General features: G+C 42.2%; 1 protein-coding gene across 3 annotated transcripts in view; it reads left to right on the forward strand.

Moving 5' to 3' along the window:
- The window catches only part of raph1a (Ras association (RalGDS/AF-6) and pleckstrin homology domains 1a), a 137,505-nt gene extending 115,413 nt beyond the window's left edge, over window positions 1–22,092 (forward strand). For all 3 annotated transcript variants that reach the window (XM_088931013.1, XM_088931014.1, XM_088931012.1), the window contains 5 exons: window positions 1,100–1,210; window positions 7,300–7,398; window positions 7,891–8,011; window positions 9,235–9,377; window positions 15,482–22,092. In XM_088931013.1, coding sequence (XP_088787139.1) covers window positions 1,100–1,210; window positions 7,300–7,398; window positions 7,891–8,011; window positions 9,235–9,377; window positions 15,482–17,614 — 2,607 coding nt within the window. In that variant the 3' untranslated portion in view covers window positions 17,615–22,092. The remainder of the gene's footprint in view (window positions 1–1,099; window positions 1,211–7,299; window positions 7,399–7,890; window positions 8,012–9,234; window positions 9,378–15,481) is intronic.
- The last annotated feature ends 182 nt before the right edge of the window (window positions 22,093–22,274 follow it).

Raw genomic sequence — 22,274 nt, forward strand, 5'->3', positions numbered from 1 at the left:
TAAATTTCCAGGTATGAGTAGTGCCATATTCTGTGATTCAGAACGAGACGACAAGCTTCACATTACTCTTGATTCTGAGATGGTTTTGCCGACAAATACTACTTGTTAACTCTACATTCAGATCACGTTGGAACATTTCTGTGGTGAAATGCCCCCTGCACCACCTGTACTTATTCGTTCTTTCATTGCAGTACATTAGTCAGTACAGTGACTAGTGAGCAGGAAGGGCTGCTTCACGTCACAATTCTCACGAAGTCTTGGTCTCGTCCTTGGTGAAACCAGGTGTTTGTGACAACATGGAGACTCAGGGTAATTTCACAAAATCACGATTTTTTGTGCTTAATTCTAAATTTCTAAAATGTTTCTATACCGGTAATGACTATTTTGTTACCGAGACTTAACGACTGGTCTGAGAAATTGGGACTGCAGTTCCCCTTTAAGCGAAAGAAATAATAATTTTTCAAAATTTGAAGGAACTCCTTTTCTGGTGCATCACAAACAACTTCTGCTGGTTTGTTGGTGGTGTAGATAGCTACAGTTACAGACGTCTCTCTTCAGAAGCTTAACTAAAACAAACACAGCCTTACGATCTAAATGATGACTCAAAAGTGAGTGATAGCTGCCTGAATACAAATGAGGGCAAGATAATGGACTACCCTCTACACAAATGCTGTCTGCTTTACAATGTCCGACAGCCTGTTGCAGAGATTCTAATGGAGTCTGTTGTTCATATTGAACCCTAGGACCAGTGTTTCTCACAGTAACTCCAACCAGATTTTCTCAGCTTCCAGCTTCTGAACACAGCAGACCCTCTCCTGAATTGTAACCCACATAGTGCTGTAAAACAGAGTCATTTTCACTTTGGAAAATACAAGGTTTTTCATAGTGCTGGAAATGTACTGTATAGAAAAGGCATTTTTGATAAGTTGCAGCTTTCTGGTGTGGAAGATTATTTGTATGGGTCAAATAAGATTTCTTAACAATTGGGAATCACAAAAATGTGGGAATGAAATACTTCTGTTGCTACATGTGCTGTTGAAAGTGTTCAAGTTGACTCCTCAGTATTCAGTATTTCCCAACCTCTCTCTCACTCTTGCAGGTCTCAAGGGACTTGGTCTGTTTCCTTCAGCTGGACCATGTCAACGTCTATTATGGACAGGACTATCGCAACAAGTACAAAGCACCCTCTGACTACTGCCTGGCCCTCAAGGTACTGTACTTTTCACAGGCTTTGCAACTTTCAAAAACAGACGAATTCCATGTCATGTTCCTCTTTATGTCCTTTCATAATAATGAAAGACCACACCAGACATTGTGGTTACTTATTGAAGGTTTTGCTATAAGCCTGTGGGGAAAGATATGATCCAGAATCTATTCTCAAGTCTTCCTCAGGGAGAATCTTTATCCCAGTCCTTTCAGAAAAAGCAGTTTTGATTTTGTCTCGCTCCAAGTTTTTGAATAATTTGATAGTGGCGTGTTTGTTTTCTGAGGACTTACTGTAGTTCCTCGAAAAACATGGTTCAGTAGTTTTAATTACTTAAAACCCTAATTATAGATCATCCAGATCCCCTTGTCTCAATGCAGGGCTTTTTTATTTGTAATAATACTAAAATGAATATCCTAGCTGTGCATATCCCTGGCTGTGGGTAGATCTACATCATCTTTTGGCGAGACTGTCCTGTGTTAAATGTTGTTAAATCTTCAGAGCAAAGGTATTCATTCAGACTTAACTGGGCAACCTGATTTTATTAAAGTAACAGTCCTTCAGACTAAAACTGAAGAAGCATTTATATGTATTCTTCAGCCAGTATTGCTATTTTTCTGTTAGGTTCTTCTCATCCTGGTCACTGTTTTCTCTGGGCAAATTTTGCTCCCTCTTCGGAAGAGATTTCTCTCCCAGTTTGCATTTCATGATGAGTGTGATAGTTGACCTAGAGGATTTAAATCGCTGACTTATTTCGCAACAGCCTCGGTAAACTGCAATGAGCTGTGCTGTAACAGCTTTTAATTGCACAACCTGAGGAAGAATTACCGCTCCTGTCTGCCCTCTCTGTGTTGTTTTTATTTTTATTCGTCAGCCGTATGTAAAAGTGTGAGAAACGTTCTATTCTGTGTTGAGGCCGAGTGTCCAAAGAGGAAAGTCTCTCTATTAATTATAATTATAAAAAAAGTCCATGTAGAATATTTAATTCTTAAGATTATTCACAAGAAATCAAAAGCAAGCAGGCATAGAAAGCCCAAGTGTAACCCAGTTAAGAACGTACAGTAAGTCTGGTTACAAGAAAGAGGAGGTATTTTTGGCCTATCTTGACCTTTGGTACTGTAGTTAGCAGCTACTTAATCCAAGAATATCAACATATTTTTCTTGAGATAAACCAGTGTTTTGTCTTTAATAACATGGCTGGGTAGTCTGTTCCATATTCCCACAATCCTGTATCCAAAGAATTGTATCCTATTCTCGAATTCAGATGTGTTTCCTTGTAATTTCCTCTTGTGACAAGTTGAACACTTTGACACAGGTCCTCTCGTAAAGCTGTTTTGAGACAAAAATTATTCGGAATGTATCTGGATCCCCTTCTCTGGACAGAGCCCAGAGCAGCAATATCTTTTTTTGTAATGTGTTGATACAAATATGCACAGTATTCTGCATAGTCTTACTAGATATTTGTACAATTTGAACATACTATCCATTAATATACATTCTACGCTTTTAACTACTGTATACGGTATAACCTGTTTTCTTTGCCTTTTTTCATTGCTTCCCCACCTTGTCCAGAAAACGAGCATATACTTTGTTTTTATTACAGTACCCTGCACTTGTCTACATTAAATATCATCTGCTAGGTACTATACAGATTGTGCACTATTATACAAGACTCAAGCTGTGTGTGATCATCCAATAGCAGGGAGGTTCATTGTTAATGGACTTTCATCACCCCTAAGGTGCGAATATTCACACTCACACTGGACTGCAGTATTACCGTTACATAATGATCATGATTATGATGTCCATTTTTATGTGCCAAAAACAGCAAAACAAGTAGGGATAATTGTAATTATCAAGTATAAGATGATGTCCTACCCCAAAAACTGGTTCTGTCAATAACATTAGATAGTCCTTCTCTTCTAAAAAGTTACAACTGCTAAACTCATTTTCATAAACCGGCACAATTCAATGCGAGAAAGAAAAATGTAACATTAGATGTGTCATATTTGCCCTCAAAACGACAGGAAACGTGTCTTTAAAGATTACAAGGTTTCCATTGAAAATTCCAATTAGAATCTTGTTAGCTTGATGAAGCCTGTTGATGCTCTTCAGTGGGGCTGTCTTTAGATACCAATGTGAGTAACATTTTATCCAGAACTTGCATAAAGGGACTTTCACTGAACGTCGCTACACTTTCATGGTTCTGATTTTTGTTCTGCTTCAGGAAAATGCTGATGGGATTAGTTAGATATGCTGTGAACGAGCCAAACTGTGCCCTCAAAGTATTATTCTAACTTTTTACCTCCATCTTCTGCAGAAATCTTGTTACTCAGGATGCTGTGGGTTTGAAACTATGGAGAAAAATAAGATTTCTTTTAAAAGTTTCTGAAAGTTGGTCTTATTTAATGGAGCTCAAGGCCTTTACAAATGTTATCCCAACCACCTACTGTACGTTTCTGAGAGTGAGACAGCCAGTTATGTAGGCTTTTTAAGCCAGTGCTTTTGGTGGATGGCTGGTTTTTATGTTGATGCATAGAAGCCCTGCTTTTCTGCTGTGATAGCAGGAAAATGGCAAAGGTTTATTTTTAACAAAATACGTACAGGCCTCATTACCAACCAAGGAGATTTTCCATGTATAAGTACCTTCATAGCTGTACCAGTCTGACTGAGCTCTATCAAGTTGTTGTGCAGTAACACGAAGGGGCCACTAGGGGGACCCGGTCATTCTTGGAGGATAAGCGGGAAAAAAAGCATCTCTCCTGTTAGACAGTCAGGTACTGAGCTTTGCAACCTTCCCTTTGCCTGGTGTGCGTGTCTGTCAGACTGACACCTCGGTCTTGTTCTGCGAGGAGAGTGGCAGGCTGGCTGTGTCAGCAGGTGGGTCAGTGTGCGCTCGAGGTGATTTCTGGGGTGGGGGCAGGAGACTGGCGAACTGTCCTTTGTTCCTCCGGTGCAGACTGAAGCATGGTGACACTGGCTGAATGAGAATGAGGGAAGGTGTCTTGTATGGTATGAAGCAGGCAGTTCTGGCAGCTTATCCTTAGCCTTGATGCATCCTTGACAATGGAAGTTTTTTTTTTTTGGCTTATTTTCTTCTTATCGGGGGCAGAGCACAAGTTAGCAAAATTATCAAAGTGTCTTAATTTCACCCGGTGAAAGGAAAAAAAAACAGCAATTTGAAAAAAGGCATGGAAAAATGAAATGTATCCTCAGCCTGTTATGTTGAGCAGGTTGTGGTCCTGCACTGCCATCTAGTGGGAAGGAAGGATATACTGCAGGACCCTCTGTGGATTTCATTCAGGTAGGGTTGGGTTGCTCCGGATTTGCCGACTCTGGATCCGGAGCAGCTCCGGCTTCCAGCCTGGCTGTGGAGCCGATTAGGAGCCCCAGCTCCACTCTGGTGGCTAAGGAGCACCCCCGACTCCAGTCTTGAGCTTGAGTGATGTGTTGCAATAACCAGTTGATTAGTTGCAGTGGTAACGTGGGGAGTTAAGCTAGAGATGGATATTCCTGTGAAAGACCCCCACCATTGTGTTGTCTTGGTGTGCCATATCTTACAGTGCTCTCAGTATATACCACGTCCTCTACAAGTGTGGGTTATTGAATACTCAGTAGTTCAGGTAGGTAGCTGCGTCAGCATGCGTAGGCTGCAAAGCAACACAACGTTTTGGCTGTGGAGCCTTCTTCACACCCGAAGAAGGCTCCACACCCAAAACTTTGTCTTTCTTTTCTTCCCTTTTCAACATAGAGTAAACCCTTCACTTGTTCCTTTGAATACTCGGTGTGAAGTGTGGAAATACAAAGCCCTTTTTTCTTCCATTACTGAAAAATGCCAGGGCTATGCTAGTTGGATTTTTGGTTCAAGTCGTTCATTCCTGGAGCGGCTCAGCTCCAGGCTCCAGAGTCCAGGCTCCGGAACTTGGGAAGCCCCAGCTCCAGCTTCGCTCTGGCTCTGAATCCGGATTCAGCTCCAAGGGCTCCAGACCCAGAGCTCGGCCAGCCCTACAGTCAAGTGCTGTGCAGACTCCCAGGCCTGAGCCCGGAGGCCCAAACTCCTGCTGGGTTTCATTTCGGCTCGTTACTCAACTGGAGACTTAATTGAGCCCGCAAGGTATTGTTTTCTGTTTGAAAGTTGAAGTTACTTAAGGAAACGCAGTAGTTAAAAGACAATTTCCAACATGTGTAAGAGACACAAAAACAGGAATTTGAATGAACAAATCCTGGTATTCCATTAAAATAAGGAATCGCCTCTGAAGCTGAAAGCCACCTGACCTGTTCTTGGTACAATACAACCAGGCTCGTTTAGGATTTTATTAGTTCCAAATGAAGTGCAAAATTGCATAAATGGATAGACTACAAAGAGCAGACCTACCAGACGCCTTTTTTTTGCTCCATGCAAGCTCTCATCTCTCGGAGATTAACCGCACAAATTAAACGGAATGTTTTATCCACTCCATATACAACCCAGGAGGAAAGATTTCTGGAGTTTGTGACCTAGTGCAGTATGTTACAATACATCTAGAGTTTCCTAAAGCGAGAGGTTTAAACATCCCGGTAAAATTGTAGATGATGGTCCTTTTCACTTTTCTCAATGCACGTAACTGGCAGCAGAACTAAGAGGTAGAAAACCTTCAATTTGTAGTTTAGCTGCTGAAACTGTTTCTAACAGTGGATACTAATCCCTCTTCTGGGGGTATAATGTTTCTGATGGTGCCAAACGATGCATGCGTGTACTGGGGTGTAGAGAGGGGTCTGTTGAAGCAATATTTCTCCTGGGCTCTTAGCAATACTTCAGAGTCTTTACAGCTGCTGACATTAAAGACTTTTGTGATTTGCTGGCATGGTGTCTGTGCTACATTTCAGCACAGAAATCTCTCTTTGGCCTATTGAACAAGAAAGAGCTGTTGCTGTTGGCTTTAATCTGAAGGGCAGATTAAAACAGTAGCACAGCTGTGGGTCAAGTAGGAATAAAATCAAAGCCATACCAGGCAATGCTGACCCTCATGCAATATTCTCTGGGCCTGAGTGTGTTGACAATTACTGCTGTTTGACATAACCTATAGCTACATGTAGGTCTGAGCTCTATAACACAATAATTTTGGATCTTGGGACTCATTTGAGTTGTGTGTCTATTTAAATTACTTAGTAGAGGGTCAGATCACTTTTAGGAGCAATTAATGCAGGAATATAGATGATACCAAAGGGTTCACAAACTTATTTTCACCACTGGATACTTAAGATGCTGTAGGACATCCAGACTGAACTGAACATGTAATATTGGTTGCAGAATTGCGACCATTGGTGATGAATGTCATGTTTGTGTCTTAAAAATGATTTCTTTAAAACTAAGATTCCTGGTTTAGACAATTTGGTCTTAGAATTTGGTTCTTTAATAATGTCTTAATTGACCTGTGAACAAGCACCATCACTGAAACATGAGACTCATATAAAGTCGTTTATTTTAAAGCTTACACAATTCCAAGAGCTTGAAAGGAGACTCGACTTTCTTTCTACTCTTCAACAACACCTTAAAGTCAAATTTGCAATAATTTGATGATGTTTCGCCCTGATTCAAAGATAGGAATCACAAATGCGTTCATAGAAAAGCCACAAACGAAAGTGTGTCACCTTCCCTTAGGAAATCTAACAGCCTGCTGAACTCACTGCTGAAGAGAAATGTGATATTAGTATTGAAAGGATTATGTTACTTTTTAATCAAAGTATTCCACTGTGCACAAACTGTCCTGCCATATGATTTACTATAAATGAGCAGTGGGCCCATGTTGGAAAATGAACCCCTTAACTTAAGAGGGGGTATAAGTTTGTCTTTTGTGATATTCAGTCAATTAAATCTGCTTTTCCAGTTGTGACATTTGCACAGGATGGCCCATGCTTCACTGCTTGTCTAACAAGATGCAGTACTCTGCCAGAGTCTAGACACGCTGCCCCAGTTCCCTTCAGTTAGAGATCCCAGATGTCATAGTCTAAAATGGATCTAACCTATGCTCAGTGCTTTCGTCTTCCTCTTAAAGACTAGCTTTATTGTTGGACAGTAGTCCAATGCTGAGTTAATGGCTCTCTTTTCTGTGCAGCATCCACAGATTCAGAAGAAGTCTCAGTACATCAAGTACCTTTGCTGTGATGACGTCAGGACTCTCCATCAGTGGGTCAATGGGATCCGTATCGCCAAGGTAACTGCATCTTTCCAGCAGTCTCAAGTGGTCCAGCTGCTCTGGGAACACCCATGCAAATGTAATTCATGATGAAACCTTAACAATGTGAAATAATTCAAGTAGGGAGCTGCGTCAGCATGCGTAGGCTGCAAAGGAACAAGTAAAGGCTTATTCCATGCTGAAAAGGGAAGAAAAGAAACTCAATGTTTCTTCTCTTTGCAATGTGAAATATTTACAGGTATCTATCAACTAATTAGATGCTATACACTAGGTATTGTTAACCCCTCTGCAAAGTTTATCTGCTGTTCCCTGGAATTATTCAAGGGGTCAGAAAACCTTGAAAAGCATTTTTGTTCTACAGATTTAAAAAAATTACATTTTTTGAACCAGATGAATTAGTGAACGAACTGAAAAGAAGAATCGTCTGGGGAAATGAAGTGAAGAATGCGTCTTCTGCTGTTAAGTTGGGCTGCTGCTTTGTTCTGAATCTTGTCTGCTGTGGCTTCGCAGTATGGAAGGCAGCTGTATGTGAATTACCAGGAGGCCATGAAGAGGACTGAGGCTGCTTATGACTGGTCCTCCCTCTCCAGCTCCAGTATGAAATCCGGCTCCAGTTCCTCCAGCTTGCCAGGTGAAGCCTCTCAGCACCATCCATTTCCACCACAGCACTGTCAGTTAGCTGACATGTGAAGAGAAGCAGAATAGTTTATTGCCCTATGTACACGTACGTTGGAGTTCTTTTAGAAGTGTGCTGAACAAAATCCTGTTTTTCAGTTTTCTCATCAATATGAGTGACGTTTGATGTTTAGACAAAATGTCTTCAAGTATTCCTCATGTTACACATTGAGAAACGGCAAAGAGATAAGTGAACTTTTTCCTGCAGTAAAAAAGCCAATTCTTTCACACCGCAGGATGTGTAAAAACACCTAGAAAAATTGTGCTCAAACATACTTCAAGAAACTGAGGAAGAGAGAGAACTCTATACTTCTGTTTCAGCACTTTCATATATGATTTTACACTTCATATGATCAGAGCTGTTATGATAGAACTATATGGGTCATTCAGGTCATTCTTTAAGATCTCCTGAAGTAATCACTGAATAAGGCAATCTCCTGTACAACTTCCCATGACCAAGATATCCATAAATCCAGCAATTTAAATCATGCTTTTCATCATCACTTTCAATCCACTAGTATCAGATACTGACAAAAATATTCCTCTCTGCTGTTACATTGCTGCTGTGAGCCACGTACAAAACATTGATTTTTCTGTCAAGTCTTGCTCACCTCCTGTGGTAAATATTACTTTGCTTGAGTCCACCAGCATGTTGCACCAGAACAACCTGATGAAATGCAGCTGTCTGCCATTACCTGTGGCTGAAACAATACATGTATGACTGAGAGACTGTATCAGCCTACTTAAGTGTTTCCGTTTAAGTTTCACGACTTCGGATTTATAACGTCTTAACTGTACTTAAGTGTAGCAGTTGAGTATTATCCCACAATAAGGAGATAGAAGGGCATCTCAGAACTAACCAGCTGTTCATGAGTCTTGATTTGGCGTTTTCATGGTTAGAACTGATTATAAGGTTAATTAGAACAAAATTAGAAATTAAAATTGCTTACTCACAGTCCTGACAGTCGGCAATCCATGAACTACATTAAACAGGACACCATGCCTTACAAAGGTTTAGGTTAATGGCAAAATTAGGAGAATGTCCATAGTGACTCAGCAAGAGTAGGATTTAGGCTTTATAGAAGAGAGCCCAAATGGTGTGCTTATTGCTTTGAGCTGAGCTACCATGGGGAATTGGCGATTGCTTCAGCGTGCTGACGTGCACCTGCTCTCCTGCAGAGTCCCATTCCAACCACTCAAACCAATCCGACAGCGGCGTCTCTGACACCCAGTCCTCGGGACACGTGCGTTCCCAGAGCATCGTCAGCTCCATCTTTTCCGAAGCCTGGAAACGCGGGACGCAGATGGAGGAAACCAGCAAGGTAGGCGCTCCTCTGCTCCCCTCCTCCCCACGTCTTCACTGTCATTGACTGCAGTGGCAGTGGCATGAGGCCAGATGGCAGTGTGACCCCCAACCCCAAACAGAGTTTCTGTGCACCACTTGAAGAGCATGAGAACCACACATGCGGACAGTCATCGCTGCCTTTTAGATGAGCTCCCGGTACCGGTCTCATCTACCAATCGAGGAGAACCCCAATTGGTCCAGATCTCAAATCCTAAATTTTAAGGTCATCGTATAAGCAAAAACCCAGGGATTTTCAGGAGCTTGGGAAAGCACAACAAGCTGGGCTGACATTTGAATCTTGAGAATTCCCATTAGGAAACACTCCCACTCACTTGTTTTACAACCAGGTGTCATTCTATACAGGAGGCAGTGGGCAACACTGTAATAATAATTATTGCTTACATTTAAATTGCGCTTTTATGGACAGTCCACTCAAAGCGCTTTACAGGTAATGGGGATCCCCTCCACCATCACCAGTCTGTAGCCCCCACCTGGATGATGCGACAGCAGCCATAGTGCGCCAGTACACTCACCACACATCAGCTATTAGTGGGGAGGAGAACTGAGTAATGAAGCCAGTTCAGTGATGGGAATTATTAGGAGGCCATGATTGGTAAAGGCCAGGACACTTGGGTTAACACCTCTACTCTTTTCGAGAAACGCCCTGGGATCTTTAATGACCTCAAAGTCAGGATCTCTGTTTTACATCTCATCTGAAGGACGGTGCTTTTTACAGTATAGTGTCCCCATCAGTATACTGGGGCTTTAAGACCCACAGGGTGAGCGCCCCCCGCTGGCCCCACTAGCACCTCTTCCAGCAGCAACCTTAGTTTTTCCCAGGTGGTCTCACATCCAGGTACAGGTCAGACTCACAGCTGCTTAGCTTCTGTGGGCTGCCAGTTGTGAGTTGCAGGGTGATATGGCTGCTGGCCATATGGCCATACCACCCTGCAGTTTAATAAACTGTAAAATTTCTAAGTTCTTTTACCGCAAATTACCTCTTTCTGTGGATGAGAAGGTGCAGGAAGGGCTAACAGTAGGGTTTTCACACCAAGATGTTTGCATGAAAATGAGCATTGAGCATTGAGTTCTGTTTGGAGTAGATGGGTGGTGCATGTAACAAGACATTTCAGTGTTCCCTAACCCTATAGTGGCCTGACTGAGGATTTGTCACATGAATTTTGTGAAATGACCAAATTTATTCTGTGCTTACAAAGTCTACTCAAATATCTATTGTGTGAAAACTGTACGCCATGGTTCACTATTTGTTAACACACAGATAGGACTAGGGAGCATATTCCTATGAACGATAATTGTATACCCCAACATGTCCCGCAGTGTGATTTGATGTCCAAAATTGTCAGGAGACCTGCTAGCGGGTCTGTAGTTCTGTATTTTTTACAACGTAGTTCTTTATGTAATACATCAACTGTTACACATTTACATGAAAGGTCTGTCAAACTGCTTCAATCAAATGGCACTCCTAGCACCCTAGCCAAAAGCTTCTCTTGATTTTTTTCAGAGCAAATGCACGCTGGCTTCTTCTATATGGTGCACAAATTCTTTGGTGTGGGGACAGTTTTCACTATGTTGTCAGCGATATGCAGCTGTAATGAATTTCAGAATACAATCTTGTGCTAAATATTCAATATGAAGGACATTGTGTTTGAAGAGGGTGTACATTCCTCTCTAAGGTATTCAGATGCAATATTGTATCATTATCTAATTAGATAAGGAGTCTAGAGGTAAATTGGGGTTAATTAAACAGTAATTAGGATCTGGTGTCCCAGAAGTATATCTTGAAATGCAATGCTTTACTTTTCCTTTGGAACCAACATATAAAACCTTAATCATAGATATTCTTAACAGATATCTAGAGGTAAATCAGTTGTTTTAACCTCCCACAAAGTGTTGTAATTTCTGTTAACAATTTTATTGTATCCTCAATTTAACTCTCTCATTAGCTGATGTGAAGCCTGTTGTTCTGGATGTGTTTTTGGCATTGAAGTATGAGATGTTCATATGTTTATGCATCAAGATTGCATTTACAACTGTGTGGTGACAGTGTTTAACATATGCTACTCCATTCCCAATTGATGTATTTGGCCCTCTGAATGCTCTTCTGTTTTTTTTTTCCTCAGTGTTCGGCATCAGTTCATAGTTTTTATCAGTTTTACCTTTTCTGTATGAAGGAGCTTGTAGGACTGACTGACTTTTTAGTTCAGGTCCTGGTTAATTTGTGAATATGTCTGTCTGTTTTCTTTAAATTAGGGTTGCACTGATCTCCAAATAAAATATCAGGATGCATGAATCAGCCATTGTTTTTCTTGCATGTAAGTGGACAGGAGAAAAAAAACACAGAACCTCGGTCTCCAGTAATCATGTCTGTGTTTCATGGAAAAAGCTGACAAACATTGTTGGAAGAGAAATTGCACTTACAGGCTTTAAAATCTGCTGCATCTTCCAGAGCATTTGCCATGTGTGTGAATTGAATGATATACAGTACAAGTTTGTTTTTAGTTCTGAGCGGTCATGCTTCTGGCAGGGGCCGTGTTGAAACAAGTCTTTCACTTCATGTGTCTTACGTCCACTTTTCTCCTGTTGCCTCATCTATCCAGGGGTCGAAGGTCAAGCCACGCACGCCTGTGCTCCTGTGCACTGGGTCGGATTAAGGTTAGGTGGTGTTCAGCCCTACCAATGTGACACAGTTGAGTTGAATGTAACCACACACCTGAAACCAACTAACCACGTACCTATTTACTGTAGCTTTAATTCTTAATTTCTGAATGTGGGTTACTGTGAGGTGATGTATCTTAATTAACTAGAGTCAATCCACATCACACTTTGTTGTTGATTGGTCTTTTCTTTTGCTTTGTTGTTGTTCCAAGCACCTAACAAGGGATGACGGTTAAGTTCCAGAGCTGCTTTTTCTCAAATTTATTACAGAACACTTTGCTAACGTGTAGCCGGTACACTTGTAGCTGTGTACTACAGCCCGGTAACTGGCCATCATGGGAACTTACAGAAAAACAGAGCCTCCCATGTGTAAATATTTGATCCTGGAACTTCCCTGTCACACCTCATGTATTAATCCAGTTTTCCTCTTTATTCCATTCTACCTTACAGCTCTCATATGGAATTATACTTTCAGGTCAAGAGAACCTGGTTTTGTGGAGGTGATGATAAAAAACTGAGCTACTAACATTCTGTATGGGAGCTGGCATTGTGAATATTTTGCACCCAAATGTGTTCTTTTCTTTTGAATTTGTACTTCTGTTCCAGGAGCAAAAACTATTTGGAAACACATTGAATGGATTGTATAGCAATTGTTCAAGTTATAGTCCTTTTTATGGTAGTCTAACAATTACAATTGGTAAAAAAATATTGCTTGCAATATGCAGTTTTAAATTTGAAAATTATTCTTTCTCTATGGTAACTAGCTTATAACGTTTGTTTATTAGTATACCTGTGTAGAACTCCTTAATAATATTGAGGTAGAATACAACATCATTGAAGAGGGGGGGTCTGCTTGTTTACTGGAGTGCAGAACTGGATAATTCAATTTTATGTGCACTTTTTAACAAGCTGACTGTTTTGTACAGTAACACTCGTATACTACACAACAGAAGTAAAAAAGCTTAGTTTTCAGCACAGGAAGAGAACCTGAATAAGCAGATTGATTAATCAGATTGATTAAGTGCTAGACTTTTAATCATGCAATACATCTATAAAATGATGTGGAGTTACCCTTCAGTGCCTTAGTGCCTTATACATGAGCAGGAGAAGTTTTTTCTAGAAGTATTTTCTAAACTTTACTGGGAGCAAGTGTGGTGTCGTGAGGATGGGAGTTATGTGCTCATGTTTAGCATATGAATTGCAGAATTCTGGCCACACTGAAGCCTATTTAGTACCTTATAAGGTACTCCAATAATTAAGGCATTACAGTTTTCTAACCTGTTTAAATTAAAGGCATGACTCAGTATTTAAGCATCAGCTAGAATAAAAGTCTTAACCAAATAATGTTAAATGCCTTTGCATTTAACATTAATGCAAGAAAGGAATGCCACAAGAGTATCTAACATGTTCTTCAAATGCCAACAAAAGGTTTGACTTCAGCACCATGAATAACAGCACTAGTCACCAATTTTGTAAAGCTGATGTGATATGAGCATAACCTCTACTGTCACAATTTACCTTCTGAGAGATATGTTGGTTCCAAATTTGAGTATCAAAAAATGGCAGTAAAACTGAAATCTGTGACCATATGTTTCCTTCAGAGAAAAGGCTTTTACAAGATGCCATTATGCACTTAACCCTGAAATTCCTTTCGGAGTCCATTTTCGTACGGGAATAGTCCTTGTGCGAGCAGCCTTCATTGTGAGATGCTGCTGAATTCTTGGCTCCAGTTCTTTCCAATGAGAACACCAGAGCAGAGAGTGGCCAGAGTGGTCTAGATTGTCAGGCCGGTGTTGTACTGTACATCAGGGTTAGATCACACTGGAGCTGTGTATGTTCTGGCAGTTCAAGGGTTGAAGGAAGAGGAGAAGGGAATGCCTTTAAGATAGTGCTGTTGAGTCCATTTCTTTCAAGCTTTGGTGTCTGTGAATGTGTGGGGAAAAGTGTGTGTAACCTTTTTTTAACAATGTTCTACATTCTCAGCCAAAAAGCAGAAGTGTGGGATAATGTTTCTGTGCCTTTGAGTAACCTGTTTTTATTTTTCTGGTGATTAAATGTGCTTTTCTGCACTTTGTAAAAGGAAAGTCGAGCGTTCCTCTCTTCCTGTAAAAGACAAGAATCGCAAATTGAACTAAGGCAGGAAAGGACAGCTGTCAAATACGCAGGATGAATAAGGATGGATAACTTGAGCTGAAAAGTTCAGCCATTATAGGAGCACTCCTGTGAAGAGTGAAGACTCATGGTGCTGTAATGCTTTGTGCATTCACAAATACTTCATAAAGTATCAGCATCAATACTTTTCTTCTTTATCTGGACCCACATAAATGTTGGATTTATTGGTTCTTCGTATTTTTAGCTTGACACGCACAGCAACATGAAATGTTTTTTTTCCAACACTCCAGTAATGTTACAATGTATGATATGTACTGTAAACGGTTAACCTGTATCCTAAACCTGTTACTAACGCTATCTAGACTCTGGACTCAAATCACTCCAATAGCATAAAATGTACCTTTCTGATCTGTCACTATCCTCTACCTGTCTCTAGATGAACAATGATTTTCCAAATTACATATACTAGCATTTTATTTATTGTGCTGTGTGTAAGTGGTTTACATGTGTGACTCATAGATTATTTCTATAAAGAAAACATTTCCTGCTTGTGATATACCTCATATTTTGTATGATATGTATGTTTGCATTTGAATTGACTTTTTAAAAGTAACCTTTTAACACTTTTTGAATATTGAAAACCACAGTGACAGCACCATCACAGATCTTTGACTAGCAAAATGTACAGTACTCATACTTCTTTCCCAAAAAGCAACTTCTGGAAATTATTGCAATGATGTGTTGTTTAAGGGTTTTTCAAACTTAGACTCCACCCAGCCTGTAAATTGGACAGTTGTCATTGAACAGGAGCAGTGGAGAGCTCAGCTACACAGTCGTATTCAAAAAGACACTAATACACAAAAGCACAGTATCGCAGGAAAATGTTTCAAAACATTTTATAAACTTGAGTCAGGACCACTGTTCAGCTGGGACCAATGTCTCATGTTGCACAAGTGAAGCTAGTATGTTGCCTAGTAATTTTTTTTTCCCCGTTTTCTCTTTTTTGCGTTGTATTTTAATAGCTTTCTCACTTTTCTGGTATAACTTTTAAACCGTTAGGTAAATCAGTCAAACAAGTACAATCTTTTTGTGGTATTTTAGTGTCTTACAAATATAACCATAAAATGAATCTACATGTGTGTATTATAAAACAGTATTTTTATTTTAGTAACAGTATTTAACATTCTGGTCTACTTTGATTTATGATTATTTTTTACCTACGGGGAGGAGAGGAATTCTTCTCAGGACTCGGGCTTTGCCTGATGTTTTGTTTTCTTTCTTTTCCTTTTTCAGGTGAGACTGGACTCCATCAGCAGACCATATCTTCCTCAGTTGCCCCAAGTGCCCCCCCAGACGCGGATAAGTATTTCCCACGTGCCCCCTCAGCCTTCCCCTCCTCCCCCTCCTCCTCCTCCCCCACCGCCTCCTCCCCCTCCTCCGCCCCCCAACCCAGCCCAGCAGGCGAACCCTCTGATGTTTGCAAAGTACAGCACCATCACCCGGCTGCAGAACGCCGCCGCCTCGCAGGGGGGCAACCACTTCAAGCCACCCTCACTGGGCCCCCCGGTTCCTCCCGCCGCCACCTTGCAACCCACAAAGTCCCACGTCACCATCCCCGCGGGAGCCAACATGCCCCCGCCTCCTCCGCCACCCCCGCCGCCTCCCCCTCCGGTGCCCGGCTCGGCCATGGCCGTGTTGAAGCCAGGGCCGCCCAGCCCAGCCCTACCGCAGTTCACGCCCCCTCCTCCACCTCAGAAACAGCAGTCCCACCTGCAAAGCAATGGTGTCCCTCCGGCCCAGCTCAAGTATCAGCCCTTAAGTAACAATGGCCTCCAAGCGGTTCTGGCTCAGAAGTTCCCAAGCATTCCCCAGGATATTATTACCCCCATCCATCAATCAGAGCCTCCCCCTCCTCCTCCTCCCCCTCCTCCCCCACCTCCACCTCCCCCTGCACCAGCTCCTCCCCCCCCTCCCCCACAGGTCCCTGCCCCACCAGCCCCAGCCAAACCCTTCTTTGGGGGATTCCCTCCGCAAACCGCCCCCAAACCTCCCGGCCCAGGGGTGACCCTGCCTACTTCCCCGGTGTCCCCCGTCGCCCCTCAGCTGCCCGCCCCGGCCCCTCCTCCTCCCCCTCCCCCTGCCCCTCCAATAAAGAAGCAACAGAGCTTCTCCGCCGCTCATCCCCAAAGCCAGCCTCCACCCACCCTTCCAAAACAGCACAGCTTCTCTTCTAAGGTGCCTCCCATGTCCACCCCTATCTCTCCAACCCCTTCCTTAGTGAAGCAGATTGCAAACCAGTTCCCAGGTTCCCCACCCTCAGGCGCGCTGCAGCCGGAGCCTAAAGCACCGCCCCCTCCATCTCCACCCGCGGTCAAGGCCAAGCCCAAGTGGCAACCCAGTGGGCCGACTCAGCCCACCCAATCTCCTGACTTTCCTCCCCCGCCACCGGAAAGCAGCCTGGCCTTCCCACCCCCACCTCCGCCCCCTCCCATGCCAACTCCGGCTCCCCCTCCCCTCCCCCCTCAGGCAAAATCCGGGTCTCCAGTCAAGAAATCTTCCAAGACGTCTAGCCCTGGTGGCAAGAAGCCTCCACCGACGCCCCAGCGCAACTCCAGCATCAAGTCCAACTCTTCAGCCGAGTACCATGAGTCCAAGAAAGTCGAGAACCTGGTTAGCAAATTCGGTCAGCCTTGCGAATCGCCCTCACCTTCCTCTTCGGGATCTCCTTCCAAGGACTTGTCCGCTGGACCCCCGGCTCCCCCTAAGCCAGGAAAGCTGAATCTCTCCAACCTGCCCATGTTTCCGCAGGGCAAGGGTGGACCTGCCAAGGAGCCCACATCCGACTTCCCCTCCCCTCCTTCCGATTACGACTACTTCCCCCCTCCGCCTCCGGATTCTGAGCTCCTCCCGCCTCCCCCCGCTGACCCTCCAAGCGGGACCCCCAAGGTGGCTGTGGTCAACCCTCAGCCCCAGGCCTGGAACAAGGCGTCGCTGAAGAAGACGCCCCCGCCCACGTTACCCAAGCGCAACGACAGCACCCGCCTGACCCAAGGGGAAGTCCCCGAGCCGCCCACCACCCCTCCGCCCCATCAGCAGGCTCCTCCTCCCGGCTCGCAGGCTCCCACCTCGCCCAAAGGAAACCTGAGCGTCCAGCCCAATTTTCTGGCCGACCTTAACCGGACCCTGCAGAGGAAGTCGATCACAAGGCACAGCTCCCTCTCGTCCTCGCGAATGTCCAAGTTGGAGCCCGCTGCCACGATGGACGATATGGCTCTCCCTCCCCCTCCTCCGGAGCTGCTCCTCGACCAGCAGAAGCAGGGCTCTTACATGTCGGGCAACATCTCAGGCTATGCAACGTTACGGCGGGGACCGCCCCCCGCGCCCCCAAAACGGGACCAAAGCACCAAACTCACCGGAGACTGGTAGACTGGCCGAGACCAACGGGACCTCTGAATCGATTACCCCCAGGATGGCGCAGATAATATCCCTGTGTTTCACAGATACTCCATAGACCAAACCACCTGTCAGCTTTTCCATGATGTCTTTGTGCCGCTTGTATTGTAAAGCAATTCTAAAACACGACAACAAATATGACTTTTGTTGCAATATATTGGTACTGCATGGACTTCTTTACGGACATGATGTAACGTGAGAAGCTTGGGAAAGGGTGCAAGACGTGGGGCAATAGTTTTAACTTTTCTATTTTATTTAATATGAAAACAATAAATTTTTTTTGTTAGAGTTTAGTTTTACAAATGCAGGGAGAAAGGTATAGCCCGTATTGATCACAAAAGTGTATGTAAAAATAACGCATTCTTCTGAAAGATGTTGACTGGCTTTATGATTGAAATGGAGTGCATTTTTTTTTTATTCTCTGCATCCTGCGCAGGTGACTAATTGGAGAGCAGTACGCTTGCTGTGAAAGGCTGATCTTGTAGATGTGTTGATGAGCTTTTTTTACTCTCCGTTTCAGTTGTTTGTTTTCCAGAAAGTGCTCAGTTGTGGAACTAATCTAATGCAAAATCTGAAAGAGCCTTTTTTTGTTTTGCATATTGCACCAAAATGGTTGAGAACCTTTAACAATGTGATCACTGTACAACTGGAATGAGTATGGCTCCAATCGGATTGTTTTGTAAAAACTGACATTTGGAGCCAGCATAAACCATCACCGACTCCCACCTCTGCAAGCTAGGTCCATGATTGGTTAGAACAGCTACTTCCCAGCTATGTCCCTGTTTCCAAATGTGACTATTCTTGTATGTATATAGCTATTCTTGTCTTTAATTGCTCACTTTGGCCTTGCTGTTCCTTAGTAACTTGTAGCCTTTTGTGCTAGGGAATGAGAATTGGGATTTCTTGTCTTAAAGCACCTATACTGCCAATACTTCTGGGTGCAGTGCACCAATTAGCTTACTGTATGTCTAAGCCTCTAATGCTGGCCAGACTCAAGAGTGTACTCACAACACATTTTGCCTTGTCAATGGGAAGGAAGTTAAAATGTCCTCTCAAAAAAGTTTTCATTAGGAGATTTTTTTTAAAGAGATCTCATGGCAATTAACAAGCAGGGACCAAATCTCCCCTTGGGACAGCGATTCAGCATTTGCCTCTTGATGGTTTTTTTACCCAGTTAGATTATCCTGGAGAGTAACCTGCCTGTCAGGATCCGAGTGTCTCTGCAAGGACTTGACGTAAGAGTGAGTGAGGTGATGTTTTGAGGGTCAGCAATGGGAGTAGAAATGGAATAAGAAAAACTGAAGTTTTAAATTCAGAGTATTTCCATATATTCTGGCTGAAACAATGGATGTTCGGTGGGTTTTGCAATTAGTATGAAGGCGCTTAAAGCAGGTGTCAAGATGTTAAAACGTTATCTCCTAAAATTATCACATTTCATAAACTTGACTTTGCTCCTTGGTGGTTTAATAGATTACGATTGAGTTTCTTCAACTGCTACAGAAGAGCACAAAGCTCTCAAGATAATCAGATATGTTTTATCATCAGTAGAAGGCGGCTGCGCATGAACTATGACTTTGTAAAGTGGTAATTTATACAAGTGAGAATTATTTACAGTAATGCTATAGTTGTTTCTATGTTTCTAAGTGGTGCACATCATTTTTCTGCCAGAGGAGAAGTGGATAATGTTAACTCTAAAATGGGCAAAAAAACATTCTTGAGCATTACCTGCTAGTTATCAGACCAGCAGATTGTTTTAGAGTTGTTGTTTTTTTTGAGAGGACGGATAATTTTTTTTAATTATTTTTCAGCTCTGCATTGGTACAATTATCTTGGCTGTGCTGTAATAACCAAGTATTGAAACTGTATATCTGAGCTAGCTGGCCAAATGAGCTTTTTAAAGTCAGGAATGTCTCTGACAAATTAATGGGTAAACAAATAAACCATGTCTCTTGCATTTAAGCTCAAGATTGCAATATAAATGTTGAAATTGTACATTATGACTTCTAGATGCTTTTTTTTGTGGAATGCCTGATTTTCATTGGGTTTTTTTTATGATGAATACCGGGTGTTAGCTTTTTTTTTTCCTTGAAGAATAATCATTCTGCACTCTCTGTTTCTCTTCGGAAAGCATTTATCCTCTCTGCGTTTTCGTACATGTTAATTGAGTGTTCGCAGCACATCCGAGAGACAGAGTGACCTGCATTCTGGGCTGCCTGCCCCACCAGAGTATGGCTTCTAGTACTGTCGGCTTTCAGGAGAAAACCAGGGTTGCTCTGTACAAAAAGGCAGTCACTGTCAAAATAGATCAGGTTGTGGACATCTGCTGTATAGCCTCTGCAATCATTGATGTACTGCTAAATCTTAATTATGAAAGCACATATTGCATTAAACGATGAAAACCAAATTGCAGTAGTGTACTGATACTCACTCCCATCAGTAATTCTTGGACAGCTTCATTGCAGCTCTTCCTTTACTTCTGTTCTTGCTGCTGACCTGAGTTCTATCACCGATAATGCTAGTTGGAATTTATTACAAATTATTTTGGGGGACTTCCGTTATCATCCAAAACCTACATACAATTTTATTTGTGGGTTGTTTTTTTTTCAGTTTTTGTTTTACTGTGTGTGAAATCCTTAATGAACAGTAAGTTGTGGGTGTCTAATACATTCCTTACTGTAGCTTAAGCAGTGTGTAGTGTTTCAGAAGGCAGATAGGGCTAGAAGATCCCAAATCCATAGTCAATGGGTATAGGGCACTTCCGATGTGGTTTGGTGAGCAAATTTGAACTCCTATCAAATGGAGAAAAAAAAACGTTAAATATTGGTTTAAAAAGATCTGTTCCCATGTATGTTTTTATTCACAGTTTTGAAATAATACAGCAGGATCTGTCCTTTCGAGAGTTTACGACAATGAGCTGTAAGCCAAGTTGGTCTTTTTTAATTTACTGGAATTTTGTAGTTTGAAGTTTTTTTTTTTCCCTAATCTTCTGCTGTTTCTAATGAACCCTGTGCCTGTAATCTGTGGATCCTTTTCCTCTTTTCCTAGTTGTCAATTCAACAAATTCTAGGGGCAAGTGTCTTAAGAAATAGGGCTTTTGTTGGCTGAATTCATTTGTTGACTTTAGGCAATCCTTTGTTTCTGCTTTGCTGTTGCAATTTCCTTTCCCACCACCAGAGGGCCTGAAACTCTGTGAGTTGCTTCTGCCTTGGTAACGTCCTCCGGAGTTCACAGCGAGGAATTTATTCTCAGAATAGCTCAGTTCAGCAAGAAGCAGGTTCCTATAAATACCCGACAAAAGAAGGGCGCACCCCTTTTTTAGCAGTGTCAGAGTCCAAGGGCCAGCGTCTTCTGCTTTTTGTTCTGCCTGAAGTTTTCATTACATCCACACATCTTCTAACTGCTTTATCCAATACAGGGTCGCAGGAGAGCCAGAGCCGATCCTGGTAAGCGATGTGCAGGATCCACCCTGGGCAGGATGCCAGCCCATCACAGGTCTTCATTACATTAGCATATTAATTCAGTCAGCTAGAGTAACCCCTTACTCTATTAATTAAGATGTAGGAAAACATGTTTGATTGTGACCTGTGGGAACAGAACTTCTATTCCTACAGGGAGCTGTAACTCTGATATACTGTACTACGTTACCCGAGTTGAATTGACAGAGACCATCTGTTTGGGGGTGTTGAGGAGCTTCTGCCAAGTTCAGCTTGATGCTTTGAGTTGAAAAGGCCTATCCAAATGTTTGATTTAATGTCAAATCAACAAACTGATCATCGTTCTGTTACCTTTTGAAGTGACGTGTCATTTTATTGGCAAGTCTTCCAGTCGACTCTCGGCAACCAGACCCAGCAGGAAAAGTGTTTTTTTTTTTCCGAGGGTTATTCGAATATTTATTTCTAGGCACTATATATTTCTGAGTAGCTTTTAAAACATACCGACACTGCACAGAATTGAATCTGGAGTAGTTTCAGCTTTATAGATTTCTTTAGACATTCTTAATGCAAGCTCATACCATGCTATCAGACACCTATAAATTACAAATTAATCTAATCCATTTAAGGAAACTTTGTCATCATTAAATGATGCAGCTTTTTATTTGCTTTATATTCCCTAAATACTTATGCAGACCTCAGACTCCGTGTACAAGCCTTTAAAGCCCAGTTGCCTGCTTTTGTGTGAGCTCTTGTTTTTAAGGCTTCAGTTATAGGTTACAGGAGAGAATCCCAAGCACAATAGCTAAATCTACTGCCTGAGATCATGCATTTATTTCCGAAAAATGCATTTCAAAGGGTGGAACTGGTATGTAAATAAATGTTACTTGTTAATTGCACTTTTGTGATGCTTGTGATACTTTTGGAGTGAAAGCCTGTTTTTTTATGGCTTTCTTGGTTACAGTATACGTTACAGCTCTGCATCTAGAATAAGCAAATAAAAAATATTTGTTTTAAAAATATGCCTCTTATCAGTGTTCAATTACGCTACTGAAGAACTAGCTGAGCGTGGTTTCACGAAAACATATGCTAAATATAAAGTAGGTTCTTTAGAAGAGACCATTTATTTTGATGGGCAGTATTTACAGTTGCTTTTTACTTCAAAAAAGATATGTTGATGTTGAAAGAAATGCCAGGTGTAT

This window comes from Atractosteus spatula, chromosome 13 (assembly GCF_055471065.1).
Source record: "Atractosteus spatula isolate fAtrSpa1 chromosome 13, fAtrSpa1.hap1, whole genome shotgun sequence".
NCBI classification, from domain to species: Eukaryota; Metazoa; Chordata; class Actinopteri; order Semionotiformes; family Lepisosteidae; genus Atractosteus; species Atractosteus spatula.